The sequence below is a fragment of the Bufo bufo genome, chromosome 2 (assembly GCF_905171765.1).
Source record: "Bufo bufo chromosome 2, aBufBuf1.1, whole genome shotgun sequence".
Taxonomy (NCBI): Eukaryota; Metazoa; Chordata; class Amphibia; order Anura; family Bufonidae; genus Bufo; species Bufo bufo.
In genome coordinates, this window is record NC_053390.1 from 372,336,546 (window position 1) to 372,363,036 (window position 26,491).

At 41.4% G+C, this 26,491-nt stretch overlaps 1 protein-coding gene across 1 annotated transcript in view; it reads right to left on the minus strand.

Annotated features, from left to right (window-relative positions):
- FREM1 (FRAS1 related extracellular matrix 1) overlaps window positions 1–26,491 on the minus strand; it is a 244,676-nt gene that overhangs the window by 42,400 nt on the left and 175,785 nt on the right. Inside the window, 6 exon segments of the mRNA XM_040417167.1 lie at window positions 524–729; window positions 7,120–7,269; window positions 18,975–19,047; window positions 20,062–20,191; window positions 21,990–22,134; window positions 25,297–25,498. Coding sequence (XP_040273101.1) covers window positions 524–729; window positions 7,120–7,269; window positions 18,975–19,047; window positions 20,062–20,191; window positions 21,990–22,134; window positions 25,297–25,498 — 906 coding nt within the window.

Consider the following 26,491-nt stretch of genomic DNA (forward strand, 5'->3'; position numbering starts at 1 on the left):
TGTACTTGACCATATATAACATGTCATTGCACTGATGATGTAAACAAAATGTGGTGGGGGACCATGGTTCCAACAGCGCAGAAATGGCGTGGAATTTAAATGGTAAAATACATCTATAATCTGAAGCTTTGTCTAGCGTTAAAGGGGGCTTCTATCAAAGACACATTCATAAGTGTCTAAAATGTCTGAAGGGGTTATCCTGGACATTTACAGATATGGTAAATATCAAGATATGTGCAACCACTTCCACATGACCACAGGCAGTGATGGGCTGAGGGTGGTCACATCATCACTGTCATTACGGCAGGACAGCAACAGAGACCTGGGGGAGCACCAGCAGATTTTCCAAGTGAGGGATACTGTTGTTATTTTACTTTCAGACAACCCCTTTAATATATTAGGATAATGGGAATCCATTGAACCCCTGTCTCGACATACAATTTTTTTTAAACTACTGGCTGCAGTAACTTTCAGTGAACAAGACATTACGTAACGGTTACAGCTCAAATGCAGCCTCACTTACTGATTTTCCATTTCCGACAAGCCTGAGTCTTTTCTTTTCATTCTGTGTAGGGCTAAATTCTTCTAGCACATCTCCTCTGATGACTCCTTCTTCCCCTTTTAGGTTAGGACGTGGAGATTCTCCCAGGCTATGGCTACATTGTAGATGTACTGGCTTATTGGTGCAGTTTGTCACAGTACTTTTTACCTTCCCTAAATGGCAAATTCCTATAATAAAAGGCAAGAGAAATTATTTTAACAGAAGTCTGTCACCAAGCAATTCACTGTTAAACCAGGCACAACGCCTTGAAGGGCTGCCTGAATGTAATGATACCTTTCACCTACAGAACCATTGCTTCACTCTGCAGAAAAAGTACTTTTCATCCATATGCAAACGAGCAGTTATGTGCACCAAGGGTGGGTCTAAGCAACTAGGTGCACCCTTGTTGCATCTACTTAATCTGCCAGCCCCAGGCTCCTGGGACTATGGTATATCCTCAGGATAGGTAATTAATATCTGATCAGTGAGGGTCCGACACCCTGCAACCCCATGATCAGCTGTTTCCTGCAGACTCGGATGCTGGAACTACAGGAAGGACAGCTCCATTAAAAGAGTAGTGGCTGTGCTGAGTTACCGCAGCTCAGCTCCCATTCACTACAATGGAAGAGATGCTGCAGCAACCCAGCACCGCTATTGTATGATAATGTATGATTTACATTTAATTTCAGGTAGCGAATTCTTCTAAAATTCCTACTCCGATTGCGATATAACTTTCTTTAGGCACTTGATGGAGGATTCCGCATGCCGCGCACCCATTTGTATCTCAGGAATATATGTTATCGGAGGAGAGGTAATGGTTGTGGGCTTTTTGTTCTGAACACTCTGCAGCCTGCAGAGTGTAAAGTTACAGTTGACTTTGCTGTTCCCTCCTTAATCTTCCTTATTCTTTCCTATTCCTCCACTTTTTTTCTTTCCTTAATTTGGTTCCTTCCCTTCCCTTTTTTAATGGTCGTCTTCTTTGGCTATTTTTTTACCATGAGATACTGGAAGTTGTATTATGACCTTTGCTTTTAATTTCTATATACCTGTATTTTTTGCTTTATAAGACGCACTCTCCCCCCCTCTCCCAAAAGTGGGGGGAAAATAGACGTACGTCTTATAAAGCGAACACTAGTGAGTCCTTCCATATGGAAGTGCTCACTAGTATTCATTATGTTCTGGGAGTGGGGAGCGAAGCACCGCAAGCGCTTCTAATACTCACCCTCCTGGTGGGGCCGGTGCTTCACTTTCCTGACTGCGTACAGCATCAGCATTTTTTTTATTTTTATCTGATTTGAAGTCTGATGGCGGTCTGACAAGGTGGGCTGATCTGAGGTCTGAAGGGGGTCTGACAAGGTGGGCTAATCTGAGGTCTGAAGAGGGTCTGACAAGGTGGGCTGATCTGAGGTCTGATGCGGGTCTGACATGAAGGGCTAATGTGATTTCCTGATAAGGGTGTCAAATGTGATGTCCTGATACGGGGGCCTGATCTGATGTCCTGATATTTATGGGGGTCTGATCTGAGGATTTGATATGAGGACTGATGAAAAATATTTTTTTATTATTTTACTCCTCTTAAACCTGGGGTGCGTCTTATCATCGGGTGCGTCTTATAAAGCAAAAAATACGGTACTACCCTGTTTGTAACTCCTTTCTTGTCAACCTTGAATAAAAACATTTAAATACAAAGCGGGAGATTTATCAAGACCGGCGCTTTCTGCTCCTATCTTGATATCCCCAGAGGTGCCGGAGGATGCGCCTAATTTATCACAAGAGGAACGCCTCGTCATAAATTAGGCGCAGTCTCCTGCAGTCCATGCGCCTAATCAGAAATCTATGACAGCTCAGAGCTGCCTTAGATTTTTGGCTTCATTTCCGCCAGAAAACTGGTGTACATGAAGCTACATTTGTTGCAGCGGCTGGCCACGCCCCCTTTCAAAAAAGTGGAGAGGACGGCAAAAAGTGGCGGATGCGACAATTTTTTAAAAAGTCTTAGTTAAAAACTCGCACCTGCCAGTTTTTAACTACACTTTTCAGGCGCACAAGGAATGGTGAATCTCCCCCAAAATCCCTACTACTAGAGTCAGCGCTCAGAAATGTGTATCCTATCCTAGCATTTAAATGAACCTCCAAGCAAATTTTCGTAGTTAAATGGTGCTGCTAGGGTTGTGAAACAGACTAGAGCTGGTAGCTCTTTCAGTATGATCCCTAAAATGCAGGTTTTCAAAGTGCTCTATACACTATAGGCCCTTAGCACCACTAGAAATAACTGCTACATGCTACTGGACTGTACAGGAGAAGGTGTCAACACTGGCATAGCCATTGGGGTCACAGGGGTCGCACTTGCAACCGGGCACCCAAGCCTGGGGGGCCCACAGGGACCCCTTTGCTAGTGGCGCTATACTTTTCCCTTTATAAGAAATTAAGGAAGCGCTCACTAGTGTGCAGGAGACGGGGGAGTGAAGTTGTGTCCTGGCTGCCTACAGCATAAGAACATACAGAGTGCACTATGACCTGATGCTGCAGGAAGTCAGATGACTGTGCAGCGCGGGCCGCGAGAACAGCAAGAGAGCCGGGGAGAGAGGTAACTTTATTTTAAAGTCTCATCTGAGGTCTGATATGGGGGATCTGAGAAGACTGATAGGTCTAATTAGGGTCTTAGAGGACTTATTGGCGTATGAGAGCTCTAATGGGGGTCTGGTCAGAGGCCTGATATAAGGGTCAGGAGGTCTAATGGGGGTCTGGTCTGAGGTCTGATATGGGGGTCTGGAGGTCTAATGGGGGTCTGTAAGTTCTAATGTGGGTCTGGTCTGAGGTCTGATATGGGGGGTCTGAAAAGACTAATGGAGTCGGAGAGGTCTAATTGTGGTCTGAGAGGTCTAATGGGGGTCTGGTCAGAGGTCTAATATGAAGGTTTGGTCTGAGGTCTGATATGCGGAAGTCTGAGAGATCTAATGGGGTCTGGAGGTCTGATATGCGGGGGGTCTGGAAGTCTAATGTGAGGTCTGATATTGGGAAGGTCTGACATGGAGGTCTATTAGAGGTGTGATCTAAAGTCTGATATTGGGGTGTCTGACATGGAGGTCTATTGAGGGGTTGATCTATGGTCTGATACATGAGGTCTAATGGGGGTGTAATCTGAGGTCTAATAATGGGGTCTAACAGAGGTCTAAATGGGGTCTGATCTGAGGTCTGAGATGAGGGGTTTCATCAGCGGTTTAATTTGGGGGTCTTATCTTAGGTCTGAAACTGGGGTCTGATATGGGGCATCTCATCAGAGGTTTGATATGGGGGTCTGATCTAAGATCTGAGATGGGGGTCTGATATGGGGGTCTGATCTGAAAGGTAAGAGGATATTTTTTGTACTTGCGCACAATATAATGGGGGAATTTTTTTGTACTGGGGCACGTTATAAGGGGGTATTTGTACCCACTCACATTATAATGGGGTAGTTTTTGTACTGACACACATTAAGGGGTATTTTTCTATTGACACACATTATAAGGAGAAGTACTGGGGTCTGTGGGGAACATGATTATTAGTATGGGCACAATGGGGGTATTATTACTATTGGGTGCACTGTTAACACTATGCACTCTGGCAGATAATTATATCTATTGGTGGGACTTTGGGGAACACTATTACTGTGGGGGGCACCCTGGAACAGTATCAGCTTAGCACAATTATTTTTGGGGACATTATATTTATACAGTGGTCCCTCAAGATACAATAGCCTCAGGATACCATATGTTCAACATATATTCAACGTATTTTCTGACCTATCGTAAGTTGAAACTAGACTCAACATACAGATGCTTGAAACTCAGATCAAACCAATCAAGGACACTTTTCTGGTAAACTAGCTGTATTAGGGTCCATTTACACGTCCGTAGAATGGGTCCTCATCCGTTCTGCAATTATGCGGAACGGGTGCGGACCCATTCATTCTCTATGGGGCCGGAAGAGATGTGGACAGCACACAGTGTGCTGTCCGCATCCGCATTTCCGGAGCGCGACCCCGATCTTCCGGTCTGCAGACAAGAATAGGCATTTCTATGGGGGTTCCGGCCGGGTGTATTATGGATCCGCAATTTGCAGATCTGCAAATGCACTACAGACGTCTGAATGGAGCCTTAGTTGCTAGTTAGCAGCTATTCCTGACTGTTATATGTGAGGACTTGTTTTATCTGTCTTAGTTATATGTTTATCTTTATTTTCTCTTATCTTGGATGACATTTTGGTGCTTTGGAACCAATTACTGAAGGTACAATGGTTTCAACATACAATGGTTGTCCTGGAACCAATTAATATTGTAACTTGAGGGGCCACTGTAATATTAGTGTCAGGGACACTATGTGCTGGCCCAGTTTTTTTTAGGGCACTGTGTGCCAATAATCTGTTTGGTACCAGTATTTTCAGGAGGACTGTTTCTGCAGTATAGTAGTGGGGAGCACAGTGAGCACAGTATTATTGGTGGCAGGATGGGGTGTTCAGAAGGTGGGAGGATGATGGAAAAGTACGAAACTAAGATGTCTGTTTGTTAAACTCTGCAGAGAGAAGAGATGGCTGAAAGAAAATGTCTTTAAAGGGGTTGTCCGTTTTTTACTATTGAAGACCTATCCTCAGGATACGTCATCAATATCAGATTCAGCTGGTTGTTTACCTGCTGGCCGCAACAATTTCAGTGGTGAGCAGGTGTAATTACAAGTATGGCGCCCCCATCCATTTTTATGGGACGGCTCTGTAGTATTCACTTGAACAGACAGAGCTGTCTCATAGAAGTGAATAGGGACACCATACTTGTAATTACACTGCTCAGCACTGCAATTCCTGCGGTGAGCAGGTAAACGGAGCAGAGAAGGCACCGTTCTTATGAGCGTTGCCTTCTTTTCAAACAGCTGATTGGCGGGTGTGCCGGGGGTCGGATCACATATTGATGACCTATCCCAATTTCTACCTCAGGCAGTAGAAAGGCTAGGTGCTCCCCTGCCCCTTGCCACAAAGCACTGAGGGAAGGGGGGGGGGTCAAGTTGAACTCTTGCACCAGGGCCGATGAACCTTTAGCTACTCCCTTGGGTGCCAAAGCTCCCTCAGTGGAGCTATTGGCTGAAGCTGTCCCTCACAGACTTCTTGCTGAAAGGAAACAGAGAGCTCTCAATATTACCAGTACTATGTGCAGAGTACATGCAGGTAGGTGGTGGTCTCCCAGATGATGCTTCAGCCAGTAGCTACAGAGCCCTGACTAATCCTACATGAAAATTTACTGGTGGATGATACCCAAGGGACTGCCTTCCCCATCCTCATCACCGCCAGCCAAGTAAGTAATAATCGGACGCTCCCCTTCTAACTCCTGAATTCAGCTGTATTGCCATTCTGAGGCAGCTGGAGTAGGAGGACAGAAGGTGACAGCTGGAGCTGGCCACCTCAGATGGGCAGCTTCTGGGGAGGTATTTTGTGCTGCTGGGGTATTATTTTATCAATTACCATGGTATTTGGTTCTGTTTTGGCAGTATATTGTGCTGCACTGCGGTATTTGTCTCTGTTGGGGTGGTATTTTGTGCGGCAATATGGTATTCCTGGCCCCGCCTACTTGTGTTGGCCCCACCTTCTGTCAGTTTGCACCTGCCTACAACATGGGGCCACTTTTAGTTTTTTACTGGACTAAGGAAAATGTGCCCAAAGATTCACCTTAGGTATGGATGGCAGCATGTAGCTTTTAAGATATTTGTCCATTCAGCGCAACAATAATTTTGCTACTGAGAGAAAAACATGTGATTTATTCTAAAATGAGCGCGCAGATTCCAAATATGAACTCGGAATTTGCCTGACACGTCTAGATTTTAGTTATAAATGCAAAGCCTATTCAGTTATAATATTAATGCATTAGGGTACTTTCACACTTGCGTTGTTGGATTCTGGCAGGCAGTTCCGTCGCCGGAAGTAAGACTTTTAAACTGAAAAACTAGACTTTTTGAAATTTTGTTATTCCATTTTCATACACTGTTTACTACGCAAACTTTGATGTAGGTAATTTAGGTAATTGTTGAAGTAAAACTCGTTCTGTTCAAAATGATTCAATGCTTTCCAAGTGCTTAATTCATTTAGGCATACTTATGCATAGCAAAATTTCGTGACGTGTTACCACAATTCTGACTTCGGATTTGTAATCCGCACACTCGATTTAGTATAGGACAAATGTTTTTTGCCCAGTAGCAGACAAAAAGATTTTTTTGTTGCATATAACCAGAATGATTATATATATATATATATATATATATATATACAGTATATATATATATATATATATATATACACACAACATGATACAAACAATAATTTGCACAGTGGCTCGATATGCGTTTTACGAATGAAGTACTCGAGTACATGTTCTAGTTAGTCACATAAAAATAAATGTTGTTTTAGCTAATAGTCTGTACAGATGTCTACAGCATTTTGTTTAAAAAAAACACCTATTTTGTGATGAAGGTTATCATTACTGGTGACATTTTGTTACTGAAAAGAGGGCTGAATTTTGAAAAGACTGTTCCAGATTTTAAGATGGAGATCAAAAAGAATACCTCCTCTGGGGTCCACAATTTTCACTACAGCTCTTGTATTAGTGCCAAGAACGGCATTCACGGGAGAATTTAGAATCACTTCAAAGGTCTCATCGTCCTCTTCTAATCCATCTTGGGTAATTGCTATATTCCACGTCCTGGTTGACACTCCTACAACAAGTAAACATTTCAATTACTCTTTTAATTACTATTTCAAACAACCTGGTGATAGAGAAATACAATAATTAGCATGTCTGCAGTGAGATGGGAAGAGACGATGGATGCCATTGTGCCCACAAAAATCTGACTGCATTCCTGCTGTTACCTCGTGTCACAGAACACGCCCGCACAAGCCCCTGGTTGGACCCTTTTAACTCTTGATATGCTATTCAATGCACCGTATAGTTACATAGTGGTGTATAAAAACTGCTAAGATCCAGCAAGTGACTGACTGAAATTACAGTGTAATAGTCAGCCTTGCATGTTGTCACTGGTTATGGTTGCAATAAAGTCCCCGAGCTGTGCCATATTATAAAAATCTATGCTAGTGTATACTGGCTTCAAACGAATGTGCAGATTTAGCACCATTTTTTTTTTTATATAAAGAAGTATAAGGCCTCTTTCACACGGGCGAGATTGCACCCGCACTGAATCCGGACCCATTCATTTCTGTGGGGCTGTGCACATGAGCGGTGATTTTCACGCATCACTTGTGCGTTGCGTGAAAATCGCAGCATGTTCTATATTGTGCGTTTTTCACGCAACGCAGGCCCCATAGAAGTGAATGGGGCTGCATGAAAATCCGAAGCATCCACAAGCAAGTGCGGATGCGGTGCGATTTTCACACGCGGTTGCTAGGAGATGATCGGGATGGGGACCTGATCATTATTATTTTCCCTTATAACATGGTTATAAGGAAAAATAATAGCATTCTGAATACAGAATGCATAGTAAAATAGGGCTGGAGGGGTTAAAAATAAAATAAAAAAATGGATCATGTGACGTCACCTCAGGTCCTTTTCCTCCTGGGCATCAAAGAAGAAGACAGAAGAGAAGCCGGGCTGCACGAATAAGTGGATGAGGTGAGTTAAATAATTTTTTATATTTTTTTAACCCCTCCATCCCTATCTTACTAAGCATTCTGTATTAAGAATGCTATTATTTTCCCTTATAACCATGTTATAAGGGAAAATAATAAAAGCTACACAACGCCTAACCCAAACCCGAACTTCTGTGAAGAAGTCCGGGTTCGGGTACCAAACATGCCGATTTTTCTCACGCACGTGCAAAACACATTAAAACCTTTGCACTCGCACAGAAAAATTGTGCATTTTCCCGCGACGCACCCGCTTCCTATCCGGCCCACACACGTGATGCCCTTGTGAAAGAGGCCTAAGGGTGCTGCTACACTACATTTTGGGCATTTTTGTAAAAAATGTCATGACATTTTTTAGGACCACTGTTTTTCTAGCGTTTTTAAGGGAAACATCTGGAAAAAAGAAGCATGCAGCGCATGTAAAGATACAGTCAGCAGGATCCCTTGTATCTGCACATGCGCAGGATGCATCGTGTTACCATTCAGCACATTATAGGGATTCTGTCATCTGGATTTTAGCTACCGAGATTTTCACATCACTACATCAGTCTCCACGATTTAGTTTAAAATATACTACAGGTGAAACGCGAAAAAATTTGAATATGGTGCAAAGTTCATTAATTTCAGTAATGCAACTTAAAAGGTGAAACTAACATATGAGATAGACTCATTACATGCAAAGCGAGATATTTCAAGCCTTTATTTGTTATAATTTGGATGATTATGGCTTACAGCTTATGAAACCCCAAAGTCACAATCTTAGGTACCCTTTGCTCAGGGGATATGGATTAATTAGCTGACTAGAGTGTGACACTTTGAGCCTAGAATATTAAACCTTTTCACAATATTCTAATTTTAAGTTGCATTAATGCAACTCCTTTTAAGCTGCATTACTGAAATAAATGAACTTTTGCACAATATTAAAGTTTTTCGAGTTTCACCTGTACTCTTACTGTCTTGTCATTTAGTGTAAAAATCATTTTTATTAATATGCAAATTACCTCTATAAGGAGCCCAAGGGGATGTTTCACTCCTCTCCTCGTTTATATATTTTTTCCCCAGTGCACTGTAATCTCGCACATGCACCCTGGTTACACTGGTCCGGGCCCGCGCGGTGTCCTGGCAGCAGCTTCACGGAAGCAGGCGCGTTTGCTCCGGCTGTCTGCGCCAGGAGTAGTATATTTGTATATATATATAGTATATATATATATATATAGAGACTGATGTAGTGATGTGAAAATCTTGGTAGCTAAAATCCAGGTGACAGAATCCCTTTAAGCAAAGTGGAGGAAGCGGTCACGTGAACAAGTCACATAACCACCGCCATCTGATAGATGAGGAGGATGCCAGCCTTTTCTGTTTACATCACTAATGCTGGGCCAGTCAGGGTCTTCACTGTCACAGTTGGGCTAAAATACAAAGGCAGTTATGGTTGCAGGATCAAACATAACTGTTTATGGCTTTTTTATAAATATATGTACTGTAAAACTGGAGAACTTATTCAATAGCTGGTCGTTCTTGCTCTGGGAGTCCACTGGGTAGTCCTACTACCCGTTTGACAGCCTTCTTTGTATGTGCGTACGGTGATAGCTGTCAGTCACTTAGTAGGACCACCCACTGGACTCCTAAAGTCAGGATGAGCAGGGATTAAGGTGAGCAAATTACAAGTTATACTGAATCTTTTCCAGCAAAACTATATAACAATCTGCTCAGCTCCTCCTGCTGTATAACATGCAGATTGGACTGCATGTTCATGGTGATTCCTTTGAAAAGATAATATAGGGGCTCCCTGTAGCCATCACGAGATGGTTGGAGGAAACATTGGGGGAGATTTATATTCCGTACATACCAAAAAATTGGGCATAAAAAGTTGTAAACCCAGGGTTTGCACCTTTTTAAACGGCACTTATGCACTTTTCTGAAAAGAGGAAGTGGTGCAGGGTTGTGGAATCGGTGAGGCCATCAGTTCCAGCAAATCTATTATCATTTACATCAGTTTTATGTATAAATGAGGACTGAAATCTACTCCAGCTATCAGCTGGCATAGATTACATTTTGGTCAAAGGACTACCGATGGATACTCTTAATTCATGAAGAGGCGTGCACCTCATCATAAATTAAGTGCATCCACCGGCTGGTGCAGGGAGTATCTGGACTGGCGTAGCAAACATCATCATGATTCATTTCCCACAGTGATCTTCCACTTCATCATTACATACTGTTTTGTAAGAACTTCTTTCGGTGACAATAAACTAAATACCGATAAAACGTACAGAACTACAGAAGGACAATGGCACATTTCCCTTGGCCTTTTACATTATAATCTTCAGCTGCGTCCCTAGCATTGGCACCAAAATGTTTTAAAAGTAAGTTCTACAGTCAATACATTTAGAAAAAACTGTTACAATATCCACACCTTCTCACTGAAATCAAAGCCTTCAGTTTATTTCACTACTGCTTCATCTCCTCTTGATCTGTGAAATGTGGATTTATTGTTTTATGGTTATGTAATGTATTGTGATTTCAAAAAGGATTTGTCACTTGTTTAGGTTTTATGGTCAAGGAGTAACAGGCGTGCAGGGAACCAGAGGTTGTATTAAAGTGTAACTGCCATTCAATTTTTTTATGTTATGTATAGGGGCAGTGATACTGACCATTTTTGTAATATACTTTAATTACTGAAATAGTACATTTCTATTAGAAAAATAGCTCTAAAGTGGCCCATTTTGAGCCTTAGCAACACACCTCTGTCTTCTGTTTACATAACGGTGGAGACTTGCTAACACTGACTGTTATGTAAACAGAAGACAGAGGAGCGTTGCTAAGGCTCAAAATGGGCCACTTTAGAGCTATTTTTCTAATAGAAATGTACTATTTCAGTAATTAAAGTATATTACAAAAATGGCCAGTATCACTGCCCCTATACATTATGCAAATAAAAATAGAACAGCAGTTACACTTTAAAGTGAGATTTTCAGAAATTAGCATAAGATGTGGAAATGGTATAAAAATGCTAACCATTACTTACCTATTAAATTTGCCACCTTTCGTCCTGCAGCTATTTACATTCAAGTGTCAATCACTGGCCTCAGCGGTTACGTGCCATAGATGCTAGTATGACTGATGAGGCCAGTGATATACATGATGTTTTCACTGTGGGACCAGCAGGGACCACCAGACTGGTAGCACTAAAGTGCCATGGCATTGAATGCATAAGTAATAGGTATCTTTTTAATATCATTTCCTGTCCTTAGGCCAGTTTCTGAAAAATCCAGATGAGCCTTTCAAGAAATCTAAAAAAGCTACACGCTTAGAGAAGAACCCATACCTTACTCTCATAAATGGGCTTATGTAGGAGATTGTTACTAGCTACAGGGATTTCTCTGTTGCCTCATGCTTGCCTGTATACTAGCACCTTGTCTCTGGTCAGGTGATCATCTTGCTCAGCCTGGTTCATTTAGGGAGGAGTTTTGATTGGTTAACCTTCCTTTAAATGTTTATGTCTTCTGTTATTTTGCTGGTGGGTATAGCAAAAGCGCAGTACATTTGTATCTGGCTTCCTCACATTTCTTGTATCCTGTTCTAGTCTGAGATTTGTAGTCCTTCTGCCTCTCACTGCTACTAGTATTGCGGTATGCTCTTAGTTGTTTACTGTCTGTTTTTCTTGTTTGGTTTTTGAATTGTCTCTGGCTGTCTTGCGGGGTTTACATTGGGTCAGGGTCAATTTCTGTTCATCGTCATTCATCTGCTCCCAACCTGTACACATCACCATATTCAGCCTGCTCCATTGCCGGACTACCATCTCCTTCATCCATTTGCCATCATCTCTTGGTTCCTGTTTACTTCTGTGTACTTGTTTTCCACCAGTGTTGATACATGCTTGTGACTGTCTGCTTGTTATCCAGTGCAGCATTACTGTAACTCCAGAGGGTATCTTAGTACTGGAAGATGCAGTTAGTACTTGGGAAAGGCTACTGCTACAGTGCCAGACTGCTGAGGACAGTGACTGACTGATATCCAGGCTCATCACAGCTGCTGGTTCCAAACAAGACAGGAGAACCGGACCAGCGCCGCAAAGAATGGTGCTGGAGAGAGGGGTGAGTAACATGTTTTTTTTTAAAATAAATTTTAACCCATTTTAGGGCTTGTTTTTAATGACTTCGGACAACCCCTTTAAACAATCACAAGTACTGTACATGCGTAATATACTATATATAAATTAATAAATCCATAAAGAGCAGGTGTTTCCTGCATGTCAGAATTTCTCCATTAAATGTGCACTGTAAATATAGAATTAGGAAAACCTTCCTATTAATAGGGAGAATCATTTTATTTGACCAAATTACCAATCAGTCTCCTTAGATGTCTTTTTATGTGATGGAAATGAAACATTACAGTGTTGCATCTGGCTCTCCAGCCGTCCCACCGACACACATTTCTGATTGACCCATTTGGGACTGGCATGCTGTCAGATAGTGTTTGAGAAAGTCGTTCTTAAATTATTAAACGCTTGGCATGTATTGAATACCCAATAAAATTATTAAGCTTGGCTTGTATGCCAAACAATAGGGGTATTGTGCTTGCATGTTTATTTGGTTATATGAAGGTATTTGCTATTTAGAAATTATAGAATATACTGTGATTTTCAGACATAATTTTTGCATCAGTTTGTCATGGTTTTCAAGATCACTGCATGTTGTCGTTGAATAGGAGCATTCATTGTTAATGGAAGACGTTATTGTACTAATCAAAGATCTGCCCACCTGTGTGTGATCATTGACCCTAAGTTCACACTTGCGCGTTTTACAGCGCGTTCGAACGCGCTGTAAAACGCATAACCGATGCAAACCAATGCTTCCCTATGGGACTGGTTCACATTTTCGCGTTTTACAGCGCGTTCGAACGCGCAGAAAAACGCCCGAAGCATAAACAAGTTCTTTAGCTTCTTTGGGGCGTTTTGTCGTAATACGCGCGTTGACTATGGACAAAAACGCGCACAAAAACGCGCGACAAAAACGCGCGTTAAACGCGCATATCAAATATGCTCAGGTCTGAACCCAGTGTGACTGGGACACACTTTCATCCACTGGAAGTAAATACAGACAATTTCTATTCAATGACCGCAAGCTGAGATCCTCACAATCGTGAGACATGAAAATAAAAGGTATATTATTAAATAGCATAATGGAATTTCCAGCAGAATGCATGTTCACGAGTGTCACCCTTTAAATATAAGCAATATGCCATCAATGTTTTTTTGGGGGAAATCTCATGAAATTTTGACCTTTGAAGCCAGCTATGCCGTTATGTGCAACCAGTAGGCAGATACATTGGGGAAGATTTAATAAGATTAAAGCCAGAATTCTGACTCCATTTGTGGGGAAAACCTGGAGCACCACATTTAGGGCCCATGCACATGGCCGTATTTCGGCCCTCAAACAGCGGGTCGGCAATACACGGGCACCCGCCGCGTGCACCCCACTACGGAGTGCTTCCGTAGGTTTTCTTTCTGCGCCTTTGGACAGCAAAAAAGTAGTGCAGTCGGTTGCAGATCGCGGACCCCATTTAAGTGAAAGGGTCCGCAATCCTCATGCGGCGGCCCCACGGTTGGTTCCCATGCATTGCGGACTGCAATTTGCGGTCCGCAGCATGGGCCCGGCCGGCACACGTTCGTGTGCATGAGCCCTTAGTATGATATCTTTCAGATGCTTGTGTCTTGCTTGATGGGGTAGGGGTGGGGCTACAGGAAATACTCTGGCTTAGCAGGAAGGAGCATCGTTTAAAATGTGACAATATGCACCAAAACTGTGGAAAAAACGGTGTTGGTTTCCGTTATCCAGGACGGGAAAAAAAAGTCCTGTCGACAGCATAAACGGAAACCAGACAAATCTGTTATGCTTGTCCATAGACTTCTATTAGGATGAAGCAAAACGAAATGCCTCTTAAAAGCTTCCGTTTTGCATTCCATCTGGCCATTTTGTTATATTCCGTTTACACTGTCTAAGACCTTATTCACACAGTCAGGCATAGTCCACACTTCAGTGGTTTCCATCAGTGATTTTTGAACCAAAACAAGGAATGGAGCCTTCATTGATTGTTCTGTATTTTGGACCCGCACCTTGTTTTGGCTGAAAATCACTGATGGAAATCACTGACCAAACACTGAAGTGTGAACTAGGCCTCAGTATTTGGTCAATGATTTCCATCAGTGACTGTGAGCCAAAACCAGATATTAATTGCCAAAGAGAGCAAAACTAACCCTAAAATGTTTTTCAATTATATAAATGGTAAAAAGTATAAATCTGAAGGTGTCGACACTTTACAGAGTGATAAGGAGAAAGCAAAGCTATTAAATATTTTTTTCTCCACTGTATTCACTGAAGAAAATAAACTGTCAGATGAAATGCATAATGTGAAAGTTAATTCCCCATTAAAAGTGCCCTGTCTGACCCAGAAAGAAGAACAGGGGTGTCTTAAAAAGATTAAAATAGACAAATCGCCAGGACCAGATGGCATACAACCCCGTATCCTAAGAGAATTAATTAATGTCATAGCCAGACCCTTATTTCTGATATTTAAGGACTTCATACTGACAGGGAGTGTTCTACATGATTGGCGCATAGTAAATGTAGTGCCAATATTCAAAAAGGGTCCAAAACAGAGCCCGGAAACGATAGGCCGGTAATTTTAACATCTGTCGTGGGTAAACTGTTTGAAGGTTTTCTAAGAGATGCTATCATAGAGTACCTCAATGAAAATAAGCAAATAACGCCATATCAGCATGGCTTCATGAGGCATCGGTCATGTCAAACTAATTTAATCAGTTTATATGAGGAGGTAAATTCTAGACTTGACAGCGGCGAATCAATGGATGTCGTATATCTGGACTTCTCCAAAGCATTTGATGCTGTACCGCATAAAAGGTTAGTATATAAAATGAAAATGCTTGGACTGGGAGAAAATGTCTGTATGTTGGTAAGTAACTGGCTCAGTGATAGAAAACAGAGGGTGGTTATTAACGGTACACACTCAGATTGGGTCACTGTCACTATTGGAGTACCTCACTGTCACTATTGGAGTACCTCAGGGGTCAGTATTGGGCCCTATTCTCTTCAATATATTTATTAATAATCTTGTAGAAGGCTTGCACAGTAAAATATCAATTTTTGCAGATGACAATAAGCTGTGTAAAGTAATTGACACGGAAGAGGACAGTATACTGCTACAGATGGATCTGGATAGATTGGAGGCTTGGGCAGGGAAGGGGCAGATGAGGTTTAACATTGCCAAATGTAAGGTTATGCACATGGGAAGGAATAATGCAAGTCACCCGTACATACTAAATGGTAAAACGCTGGGTAACACTGACATGGAAAAGGACCTAGGAATTTTAGTGAACAGAGAAAGACAACTGAGAGGAGATCTAATTACTATGTATAAATATATCAGGGGTCAGTACAGAGATCTATCCATCATTTATTTATCCCCAGGACTGTGACTGTGATAAGGGGACACCCTCTGCGTCTGGAGGAAAGGACTTCATACTGACAGGGAGTGTTCTACATGATTGGCGCATAGTAAATGTAGTGCCAATATTCAAAAAGGGTCCAAAACAGAGCCCGGAAACGATAGGCCGGTAATTTTAACATCTGTCGTGGGTAAACTGTTTGAAGGTTTTCTAAGAGATGCTATCATAGAGTACCTCAATGAAAATAAGCAAATAACGCCATATCAGCATGGCTTCATGAGGCATCGGTCATGTCAAACTAATTTAATCAGTTTATATGAGGAGGTAAATTCTAGACTTGACAGCGGCGAATCAATGGATGTCGTATATCTGGACTTCTCCAAAGCATTTGATGCTGTACCGCATAAAAGGTTAGTATATAAAATGAAAATGCTTGGACTGGGAGAAAATGTCTGTATGTTGGTAAGTAACTGGCTCAGTGATAGAAAACAGAGGGTGGTTATTAACGGTACACACTCAGATTGGGTCACTGTCACTATTGGAGTACCTCACTGTCACTATTGGAGTACCTCAGGGGTCAGTATTGGGCCCTATTCTCTTCAATATATTTATTAATAATCTTGTAGAAGGCTTGCACAGTAAAATATCAATTTTTGCAGATGACAATAAGCTGTGTAAAGTAATTGACACGGAAGAGGACAGTATACTGCTACAGATGGATCTGGATAGATTGGAGGCTTGGGCAGGGAAGGGGCAGATGAGGTTTAACATTGCCAAATGTAAGGTTATGCACATGGGAAGGAATAATGCAAGTCACCCGTACATACTAAATGGTAAAACGCTGGGTAACACTGACATGGAAAAGGACCTAGGAATTTTAGTGAACAGAGAAAGACAACTGAGAGGAGATCTAATTACTATGTATAAATATATCAGGGGTCAGTACAGAGATCTATCCCATCATTTATTTATCCCCAGGACTGTGACTGTGATAAGGGGACACCCTCTGCGTCTGGAGGAAAGAAGGTTTGTACACAAACATAGAAGAGGATTCTTTACGGTAAGAGCAGTGAGACTATGGAACTCTCTGCCTGAGGAGGTGGCGATGGTGAGTTCACTAAAAGAGTTCAAGAGGGACCTGGATGTATTTCTGGAGTGTAATAATATTACAGGCTATAGCTACTAGAGAGGGGTCGTTGATCCAGAGAGTTATTCTGATTGCCTGATTGGAGTCAGGAAGGAATTTTTTTCCCCTTAAGTGGGGAAAATTTGCTTCTACCTCACAGTTTTTTTTTTAGCCTTCCTCTGGATCAACTTGCAGGATAACAGCCCGAACTGGATGGACAGATGTCTTTTTTTGGCCTTATGTACTATGTTACTATGTTCAAAAATGCAGACCAAGTGTAAAGTCTTTCCCTTATACCTTATCCCTGTGGAGGCTCCACTCCTGGTTTTGGCTCACAATCATGGATTGAAATCACTCATTAAACACTGACTGTGGGAATATTAGACAGGGTTAGTAAATGGCTGCACTTTGTACATACATGATATACTTACGTATGGCTGTATTCCCAATGACAGGTGACGTATTTGTGAATATTAAGTTTAGCGCAATTAACATCAATGAATACTTACTGAAATCTCAAACACCTCTGACGGCCCCATCTTAATTCAGTAATTACACGGTTGTAATTTTTTTCTTTTTTTTTAGTAAATCTGTAAAGTGTTTAACTGTGCAACAGCCAAAGTGATAATTCTGTCTTGTGAAGTGAACAGAAAGTCTAGCTGTTGGCAGGCAAAAGCAAGGGCTCTCTACTTGTAAGGTTTGAGAAATGTAAAAACATGCCAAATTCTCTCAGCAAATCACTATGTTTCACCACTAATGAATTAAGTATAATGTAAGGAAGATAATGTTTTGTTATAGCATGTTACTCCCCTGCTGTGCAGATAAACAAAGGCTTACACAGAAATTTGCAGAAATAAGATAAGTATATTATTATGTTTCTACCCGTTTCCAAACTGTTCTAAATCTCTGCTTCACATTTATGAACAAAAATTGAGAGAATAGACATTTATAGAATAGTCTTTACCCTGCTGTGGTAGATGTTTGAAGCGCACCCTCCACACGTTGACCACCCAAGCTTATCAGATAAAGCAACTTACATTGTTTCGCTAGCAAAAACGATATTCACTAAAAACCTTCATTTTGGATATGTGTCAACCATCTCAGTTGTTAAACATGGTTTGCAATGAAAAATGACAGTTTTAGGCCTCATTCAGACAGATATGGTGCGACCGCATTTTAGCTTTGTTAGTACGGCCCCAAGTTCCAGCCTGTTCACCTGCCTAATGACCCAAACTGAAAGCATCATAGTGACCTATGGAGCTCCGTGGTCATAGAAATGTGCAATGTTGCAGGCTTAGTGCCTTCACACAGGTCATGGCACTTGGAGGTGACTAATAGTCCTATGTATAGTACGGGATATATTTATCCTAATGGTACACATAGAACAGAACCTCTGCAGAACCTCTTTTTGAAGAGTTAGGTGGAGATGCATGTTCACCACTGATCGGGGCATATGAGACATCTCCTTGAAGTTGTGTATTTTAATGTTTTAAAGCAGCTGGAACATAGTACTGCATAATACACACTGCAGCTGCTGAAGAGCCTCTTTTATGAAGAAGAAGAAGCAGTACTATGTATCAGTCAGTCAGTGATTGACATCAGGGGTGGACTGGGAACTTAGAGTGGCCCTGGGAAAAAAAAGAAGGCAGTGCTAACACAAGTAGGTACGGCCAGCAATACCATATTGTGGCACAATGTACTGCCCCGGCAGAGCAAAATGCAGCAAAAAATAATGTCCCAGTAGCACAAATTATTTCCCAAGAATCCACCCCAATGTGGTGGCCAGCTCCAGATGTCACATTCCAACCAACTCTAGTTGCCTCAGGATGGTAATACAGTTGAAGTTAGGCGTTAGGAGAGCACCTGCAGCTGCCAGCCAAGTACATAAGTGCTTGAGAGCTTTAGACCACTAGTTCTCTAGCTGGCGGCCTTCAGGTGGGCTTGGGCGGCCGCATGGGAAGTTTCTGTGTAGGTTCTATGGCCAATCCACCCCTGATTGACATAGGTGACAAACTGCATCTACAGGAGGAGATGTGCATGTCCTACGTAGCACCACTTATCTCTGTATAATCTTTAATTCTTGCAATATATACAGACATTTCAGTAAAGATGTTCTATTTACATATGCTATATGGAAGATATTAGACTAGATATGCCGTCAGTGTGGTTTGGAAAGAGAACCATACCTGGGTCAAACTGGATTAGTCTTGAAGAGCTTGAAGAAAAATCTTTTCCATCCACAGCACTTACTCCATTTACCTTCAAATAAAAACACTATATTAGACCTACTTTTGTTATGGACTGTTTACACAATTTTCGGGCCGGTTATTTGAAACAAACGTTTGTACAAACGCTCATTCCGGATAATTGGCCTGTGTAAAGGCGCGCAGATCATGCAAAGCATTGGGTGAAATGATCTTTGGTATGGCAACTCAGTCATCATTTCTGGTCAGCAGATCGTCCTGTGTGAACGGGATCTGCTGCCCAGAAACAATGAATTTCTATGAGCATGGGTGATGGAAGTAGTCATCGATCATCCCTATACAGTGGAGGTGATCGCTGCATGTAAATGAAGCCTTTCACCTCCACTGACTAGTAGGCACTTATCTGGAAGGAATGCTTACTTCCCATTAATTGTCTGCTCGTCAGCACAGTGTAAATATATCTTTAGAGGTGGATTTGGAATAATCAGGCAGATTATCGGGAATGATTGTTCCTGTGAACGCTCGTTCCCGACTATCTGCCTGTCTAGAGGTGCCGCTCGTTCATCGGGTGAAACTGTCATTCGTGCAGCGATCTGCTTCCCAGAAATAATGCAGCTGTATGAGGATGAGCAATTACAAGAGCGACCGCTCATCTTCATACTGTGGAGGTGATCGCTGCATGTAAATGGAGCCCTTCACCTCCTCTTAACGAGCAGCAGACAGTTGGGCGGAACACTTCCTTCCTGACAATCTGCTGGTGTAAATCCACGTTTCGTTCCCTATTTGCCTTGTGTTTGAGGTAATAATTATTTTATTTTAAATAACTAATCTGAGTAAAAGGGAACAAAATAATTTAAAACCGAGGTGGCACCATGGCACAAACTGGGCAACATCTTTTATTAAGTGGTGAGGGTCTTCCATAAACAAGCCTTTATGTTCTTCTGAACCTATGATCTTATCAGTTACATGCTGCAGTCACTAAACAGAATACCTAGGTATGAAACAAGCACATACTGCCTGAGTGTGCATTTCATATCAGCAGATACATGGACTATATATTGTCTGTTACCTGTAGTGAAATGAAAGCAGAGTCTACAGAGTAACCCCAGCGTGTTATCTTCAAAGACACCAGTGCCTCCGTCTCACACACCTCATACATGTCCTGGAGCAACTCAACGTGAGACCATTTTATTTCCAAGCTGTGAAAAATTAAAAGACCTCAGTGAAGTGATTATTGTAGGTCACACTGGTTGCTGTAGCCCTCCCAGTACAACAATTTACCTACCTCTGTATTTATTATCTATATATCTATCTACCTACGGTATCAATCTATCTATCTACGGTATCTATCTATCTATAGGTCTATCTATCTCTATAGCTGTCTCTGTTGGCCTGTCTCTTTGTCCGTCCATCCATCTTATATCAATTTATTTTGACACAATATCATTTTTCACGCTCAGTGATTGAGCCACTGGGTGCATAGAAATAGAAAGTGCAGAATTAGTTTTTCTTGAAGTACCCGTCACATTTTAGTTGGTATTCTTCAGCAAATGTGCATTCCTTAAGACTGAAGTATACGGAGACATGTGTCGCACAACAGCAAATAGCAGAACAGTTGAAACTGAACTGTTAAAGTCAATGGAGTGAAAGTCTTGCACGACCTGCGAGACAATAAATCCACCAGGTCTGGATTTTTTTGCGTCTGGCGTATCGCAGTCACCATTGCCAATCATTAGATGCTATGACACATGTCCCTGTATAGCCCTGGCCTAAAGGTCACAACGAAACAGACGTTTTGTTAGCAGTTCTCCTGTCCTTTGATTTGGCCCTAAAGCGTAGGACAAGAGGGACATCTACTGGTGAAATGTGACATTGCTAAGTACCACAGCTGGATATAGATTTCAAGTATTAAAACAATTTACAGATCTATTTTTAGGGATGGATTTAACGGATTAAGCACATCGCATAATACTTAAATCTCATTGATCTACAACACTCATATTAATTTGCAATGAATATGCAATGGACAAAAAAGGTCAAATGATTTTCTGCCGCCTGGTACATTTTACATTTGTTTTTCAATATGCCTGTATAGTGTATAGATAAAAAAGGGGGAATGAGATTCCCTTTTTATATATTTTTTTAATATATTTTTTATACATTTTTTTACTTGTATAATGTGTAATATAAAAAATAGGCATCAGCTCACCCATATGCTGTGACAAAGTCCTCAGCCAAGATGCTGCACTCACAAGGTCGGACTGCTCCACCAGAGTACTAGAGGATCCTCCGGTGGGCCCAAGCTCTGACACAACAAAGGACCCCTAACTAAACAGGGACCCTCAGGTCTAGCAGAAGGCAGTTCTATTCTCAGGAATAAGAATATGGTTGGACATACGATTTGTACAGCCGCAGTACGAAAAGGATTCCACCACCATGTTATCAAGACAACCCCGATGGATTACTTTTTGTCATTCAGTATTAAACAGTTACATTCATACTACTGTGAAAGACTTAATGTACACCACAGTTGGCGGTATACACCTGCAATTCACAAAAATGGTATCTGGTCATATACTTCTATGGTGCATGAAATATTTCCAAATGTGTTATTTTACATCTGCCTGGCATATTAACAGCTAGACCACCCCTCCACTATCCTAGACCAAAAAGGAAAGCTGGCATTAACGCCTTCACTACACAAGACTATCTAGGAAGCTGACAATAAACCCGTTAATACCACCGACCACCAGGGAACTTGTCAGAGAAGTTGTGTTTGCAGACTTGTGCACATCCATATTTATAGAAATCTGGCTTCTTCCATATTTTGTCAGCACTGTTAATGTGTGTTAGGGTGGTGTGCTGTATTCTTCACAGGCAAGTGAACTCAACATCACAATCTGGAGCTAGTGTTTCAGTGGGCTATGAAGAGGATGTTGGCAAAATTGTAAATGATGGTTGATTATCTATTTGCGGCAGAATAACGTGGTGACTTACATTTGAGGTGCAGCTCTGTTTCCAGATGGATCTGTAACTTCAAATTCCACTGAATCTTCATAGACGTCAACTGATGGGTTTACTACGTACAATAAAGATTTGCTGCTCAAGTCCTTCTGCGTGAATTGGTCTGAAATAAAATCGCCTGGGAAGACAATTGTTGATTCCCTATTATAATTTAGTTTTGTCCCAAAATAATTGCTTAAAGGGGTGCTCTGGTGTGATGATTTTAAACAAACAAATGGGAAGGAGATGTAAAAATAAGCAATGGGAAGTACTTATCCCACTGCCGCCCACTGTCTATGTACATCTTGTGTTCTGGTTCTCTCTCCTTTCCAGTCCTCTGTTTGCGGGGTGTGGAGCCCAAGAGGAGGAAGTGGAGAGGCACAGAACACAAGATGGCTATGTGAATTGAAAAATAAAAAAGTTATGGCTTTGGAAAGGCTGGAGGTAAAAAAAGAAAAAATTTAAAATTGCCTGGTCCTTAAGTGGTTAAAAAAAAAAAATCGAAATGGGGTCAAAGATGGCAAACTTAGCACTCACCTTACTGATCCCCCTGATCAGTAAGGTGAGTGCTAAGTTTGCCATCTTTGACCCCATTTCGATTTATTTTATTTAACCACTTAAGGACCAGGCAATTTTCAATTTTTTCTTTTTTTACCTCCAGCCTTTCTAAAGCCATAACTTTTTTATTTTTCAATTCACATAGCCATATGAGGGCTTGGTTTTTGTGGGACAATTTGTAATTTCTAATGGCACCATTTACAGTTGCATACAGTGTAGTGGGAAGCAGGGAAAAGCAATTCCGCCACCATGTTGTTTTTACAGCGTTTTCCTGTGCTGTAAAACTGACTTTTTAATTTCATTCTACTGGTCAGAATGATTACAACTATACCACATATATATAGCTTTCTTGTTTTTTAATACTGAAATAAAAGAAACTTTGGAAAATAAATGAAAAAAATTCTTTGCATCACCATATTCTTACGCCCATAACTTTTTAGTCAATTTTTGTGGGAGGCGAAGAGACCAAAAAACAGTGAATCACCATTTGGCCTTTTTTTTCATTTTGCCGTTTGCCGCATAGGATAAATATTTTTATATTAGTATTGTAATATTACAGGCGTTTTTGCACTTGACAATGCCCATTATGTTTATTTTTTTATTGTTTATGTATCTTTATTTTAATTTTGGAGAAAAGGTTGGTGATTTGAATTTGTATATTTTAATACCTTTGAAAACTTTTTTTTTTTTTTTTTACTTTTTAATAATTCCCCTAGGGAACTTGAACAAGGTGCACGGCTGCGTGCTCCCAGATTTTGACCTCTCCGGTGCCATGGTCACATTTGACCACGGCATCTGAGGGGTTAAATGTGTGCAATCAATGTTATCGTCAATCACATACATTAGCTCTGGGTGTCTGCTGTTTAAATATATGCCATATATATTGCGAGTGGGCGCCATATTTGAATACTCGACCACCAACGTATATTTGGGTACTGCGGTTAGGAATAAATTAAAATTAACACACCAGAATACCAGTTTAACAGTAGATGATTTACAAGTATTATATTATGCTGGGATTATATCATCCAATAGTATAAAGTAGGCATAAACAAAATACTATCTAAACAGTATTGAAAGATATCATTTTACATACAGAGCATTAGAAGGGGTTTCAGGGGAGAATTTAAAAAAATGGGCCAGAACAGGAAACAAAAAAGAAGCATTACCTCCAGCAATCCTCCACCACTGCTGTTCCACTGTTGCTCTGCTACCAGCTGTTCTGCACTTCTTGTCCCAGCTCGACATGCTGAAAATGCCAGGAAATATTAAAGGGAACCTGTCACCTGGATTTTGGGTATAGAGCTGAGGACATGGGCTGCTAGCACATCCGCAATATCCAGTCCCCATAGCTCTCTGTGCTATTATTGTGTAAAAAAAAAAAAGATGTTATATATGTAAATGAGGCAAGTAAGAAGCCCAAGGAGCTGGTATTAACATTTCCGAAGCCCAGCCACGCCCACTGTAAAGGAGCCCAGCGCATGCCCAATGCCCGCATAGTGTTCCTTCCCTGTGCTGGCATCAGCCTCAGGGAACGAACTGCGCGTGCGCTAGCTCGCACATCGCGAGATTATGGCGCTCTAGCTTTGTGACATCGGGGAGCAAGGAGGAGTTTAGGGGTATGCGGGGTGGTGCTGGGCTCCTTCACAGTGAGCGTGGCTAGGCTCAGAGTCAGAGAACGCTGGACTCATCTCTCAAGCATGGAGGAGACAGGACTCATCTAAGGTTAATTTACATATCTATAAAATCTTTTTTTCACACAATAAAAGCACACAGAGCTATGGGGACTGGGTATTGCGGATGTGCTAGCGGCCATCTAGCAGCCCATGTCCTCAGCTCTATACCCAAAATCCAGGTGACCGGTTCCCTTTAAGGCCTATTGCACACGACCGTATGGCTTTTTCAGTGTTTTGCGGTCCGTTTTTCACGGATCCGTTGTTCCGTTTTTTGTTTCCGTTTCTGTTCCGTTTTTCCGTTCCGTTTTTCCATATGGCATATACAGTATATAGTAATTACATAGATAAAATTGGGCTGGGCATAACATTTTCAATAGATGGTTCAGCAAAAAACAGAACGGAAACGGAAGACATACGGATGCATTTCCGTATGTGTTCCGTTTTTTTTGCGGACCCATTGACTTGAATGGAGCCACGGAACGTGATTTGCGGGCAATAATAGGACATGTTCTATGTTAAAACGGAACGGAAAAACGGAAATTCGGAAACGGAATGCATACGGAGTACAATCCGTTTTTTTTGCGGAACCATTGAAATGAATGGTTCCGTATACGGACCGTACACGGAACGCAAAAAACGGCCAGTAAACGGGAAAAAAAAAACGGTCGTGTGCAGGAGGCCTAAGGCTATTGATTGGCTGAGCAGGTCTTTTCCGGCATTTCTGCAGTGCCAAACAAGGACAGGAAGTAAAGTGCAGCTGAGATGGAGGCAGTGCTGGAACAGCAGTGGTGGAGGATCAGTGGAGGTGAGTAATGCTTAGGCCTAGTTCACACTTCAGTTATATGGTCAGTTATTTCCATCAGTTATTAGAAGCCAAAACCAGGAGTGGGTCAAGAACACAGAACAGGTGCAGATCTTTCCATTATGCCTTATCTATAAGTAGGCTTCACTACTGGCTTTGGCTCACAATAACTGATGGAAATAACTGACCAAATAACTGAAGTGTGAACTTGGACTTACTCCCTGCAAAACTGCTTTAATATAAAAACTTTTTATTTTGAGCTTACCTGATACAACATTCTCCAGGTATCCCCTCTGAGGAGCTCTTAATATTTTAAAGATAATTTTTTCCTCCTCTGTCCCTGGATCAATAGCCTTTATTTCCCTAGATGTTATGTAGATTCCATACCGATCATCATCGAGAAGCTGAATTTGTGCTGCACAGTAAAGGTGGACAATTCTAGGACTGGTATCATCTGGAAAATCAACCTATGTGAACAATATTACAACCATATAAATATTGTGTGAGTTTTATATGATACAGTATATATTTCATGATAAAACTGGATGTTTTGATACTATTGTTGTAAGCCAAACTACAGCCAACAGCTATCTTTCACAGTTCTCCCATGACCATGCACACTGAGATAAGCCCACCATGCATGCCTGTTTCAGGATGAAGAGAAAGGGAGCTACCACCCTGTAAAAATCTAACAGTCTCAAACTTTCTTTTGGACAATCAGGCTGCCACAAACAACTTCTCAGTTGATCTCATCAAAATTTGTGGGTCCAGCATTCCATATGGGGTTTTCTGGGATTACTATAGTTTTTAGCAGATATGTAGTTGTGCTTACCTCATATTCCCTATGTTTTAATTTTTTTTTTCATTTTGGACTCTCGCTGGACCCATTTTTATCATGTAACGAATTACTGTGGTTTGTTTACATCCTGTATGTAGCACTTCCTGTATCCAACCAAACCCATAATGCACTTCTCATTTCTCTACCACAGCTCCAGCACTTCCCCTAACAATGCCCAGCTAGTTTATAGTCCCTCCCACCCAGCTATAATTTTTTTTAACTGTATCACTCCTATTGTCCATTTAGGGCTTTGGTCATATGACCATGTCCATGCAACTCTTAAAGCTCTGTTTTAAACAGTTCCTTTTAAGACTGCCCAATGTACACTGATATCACCTTCCCCATGTACAGCTATCAGTCAATGACAGCTATCTCTGTATACACACTTACACAGAGAATGCTATCAATCAGTGATAACACCTCCCCTGTGTACAGCTATCAGTGACTGACAGCTATCTCTGTATACATACTTACACAAAGAATGCTATCAATCACTGATAACAGCTCCCCCTGTACAGATATCAGTGACTGACAGCTATCTATGTATACACACACTTACACAGAGAATTCTATCAATCACTGATACCACCTCCCCCATGTACAACTATCAGAGACTGACAGG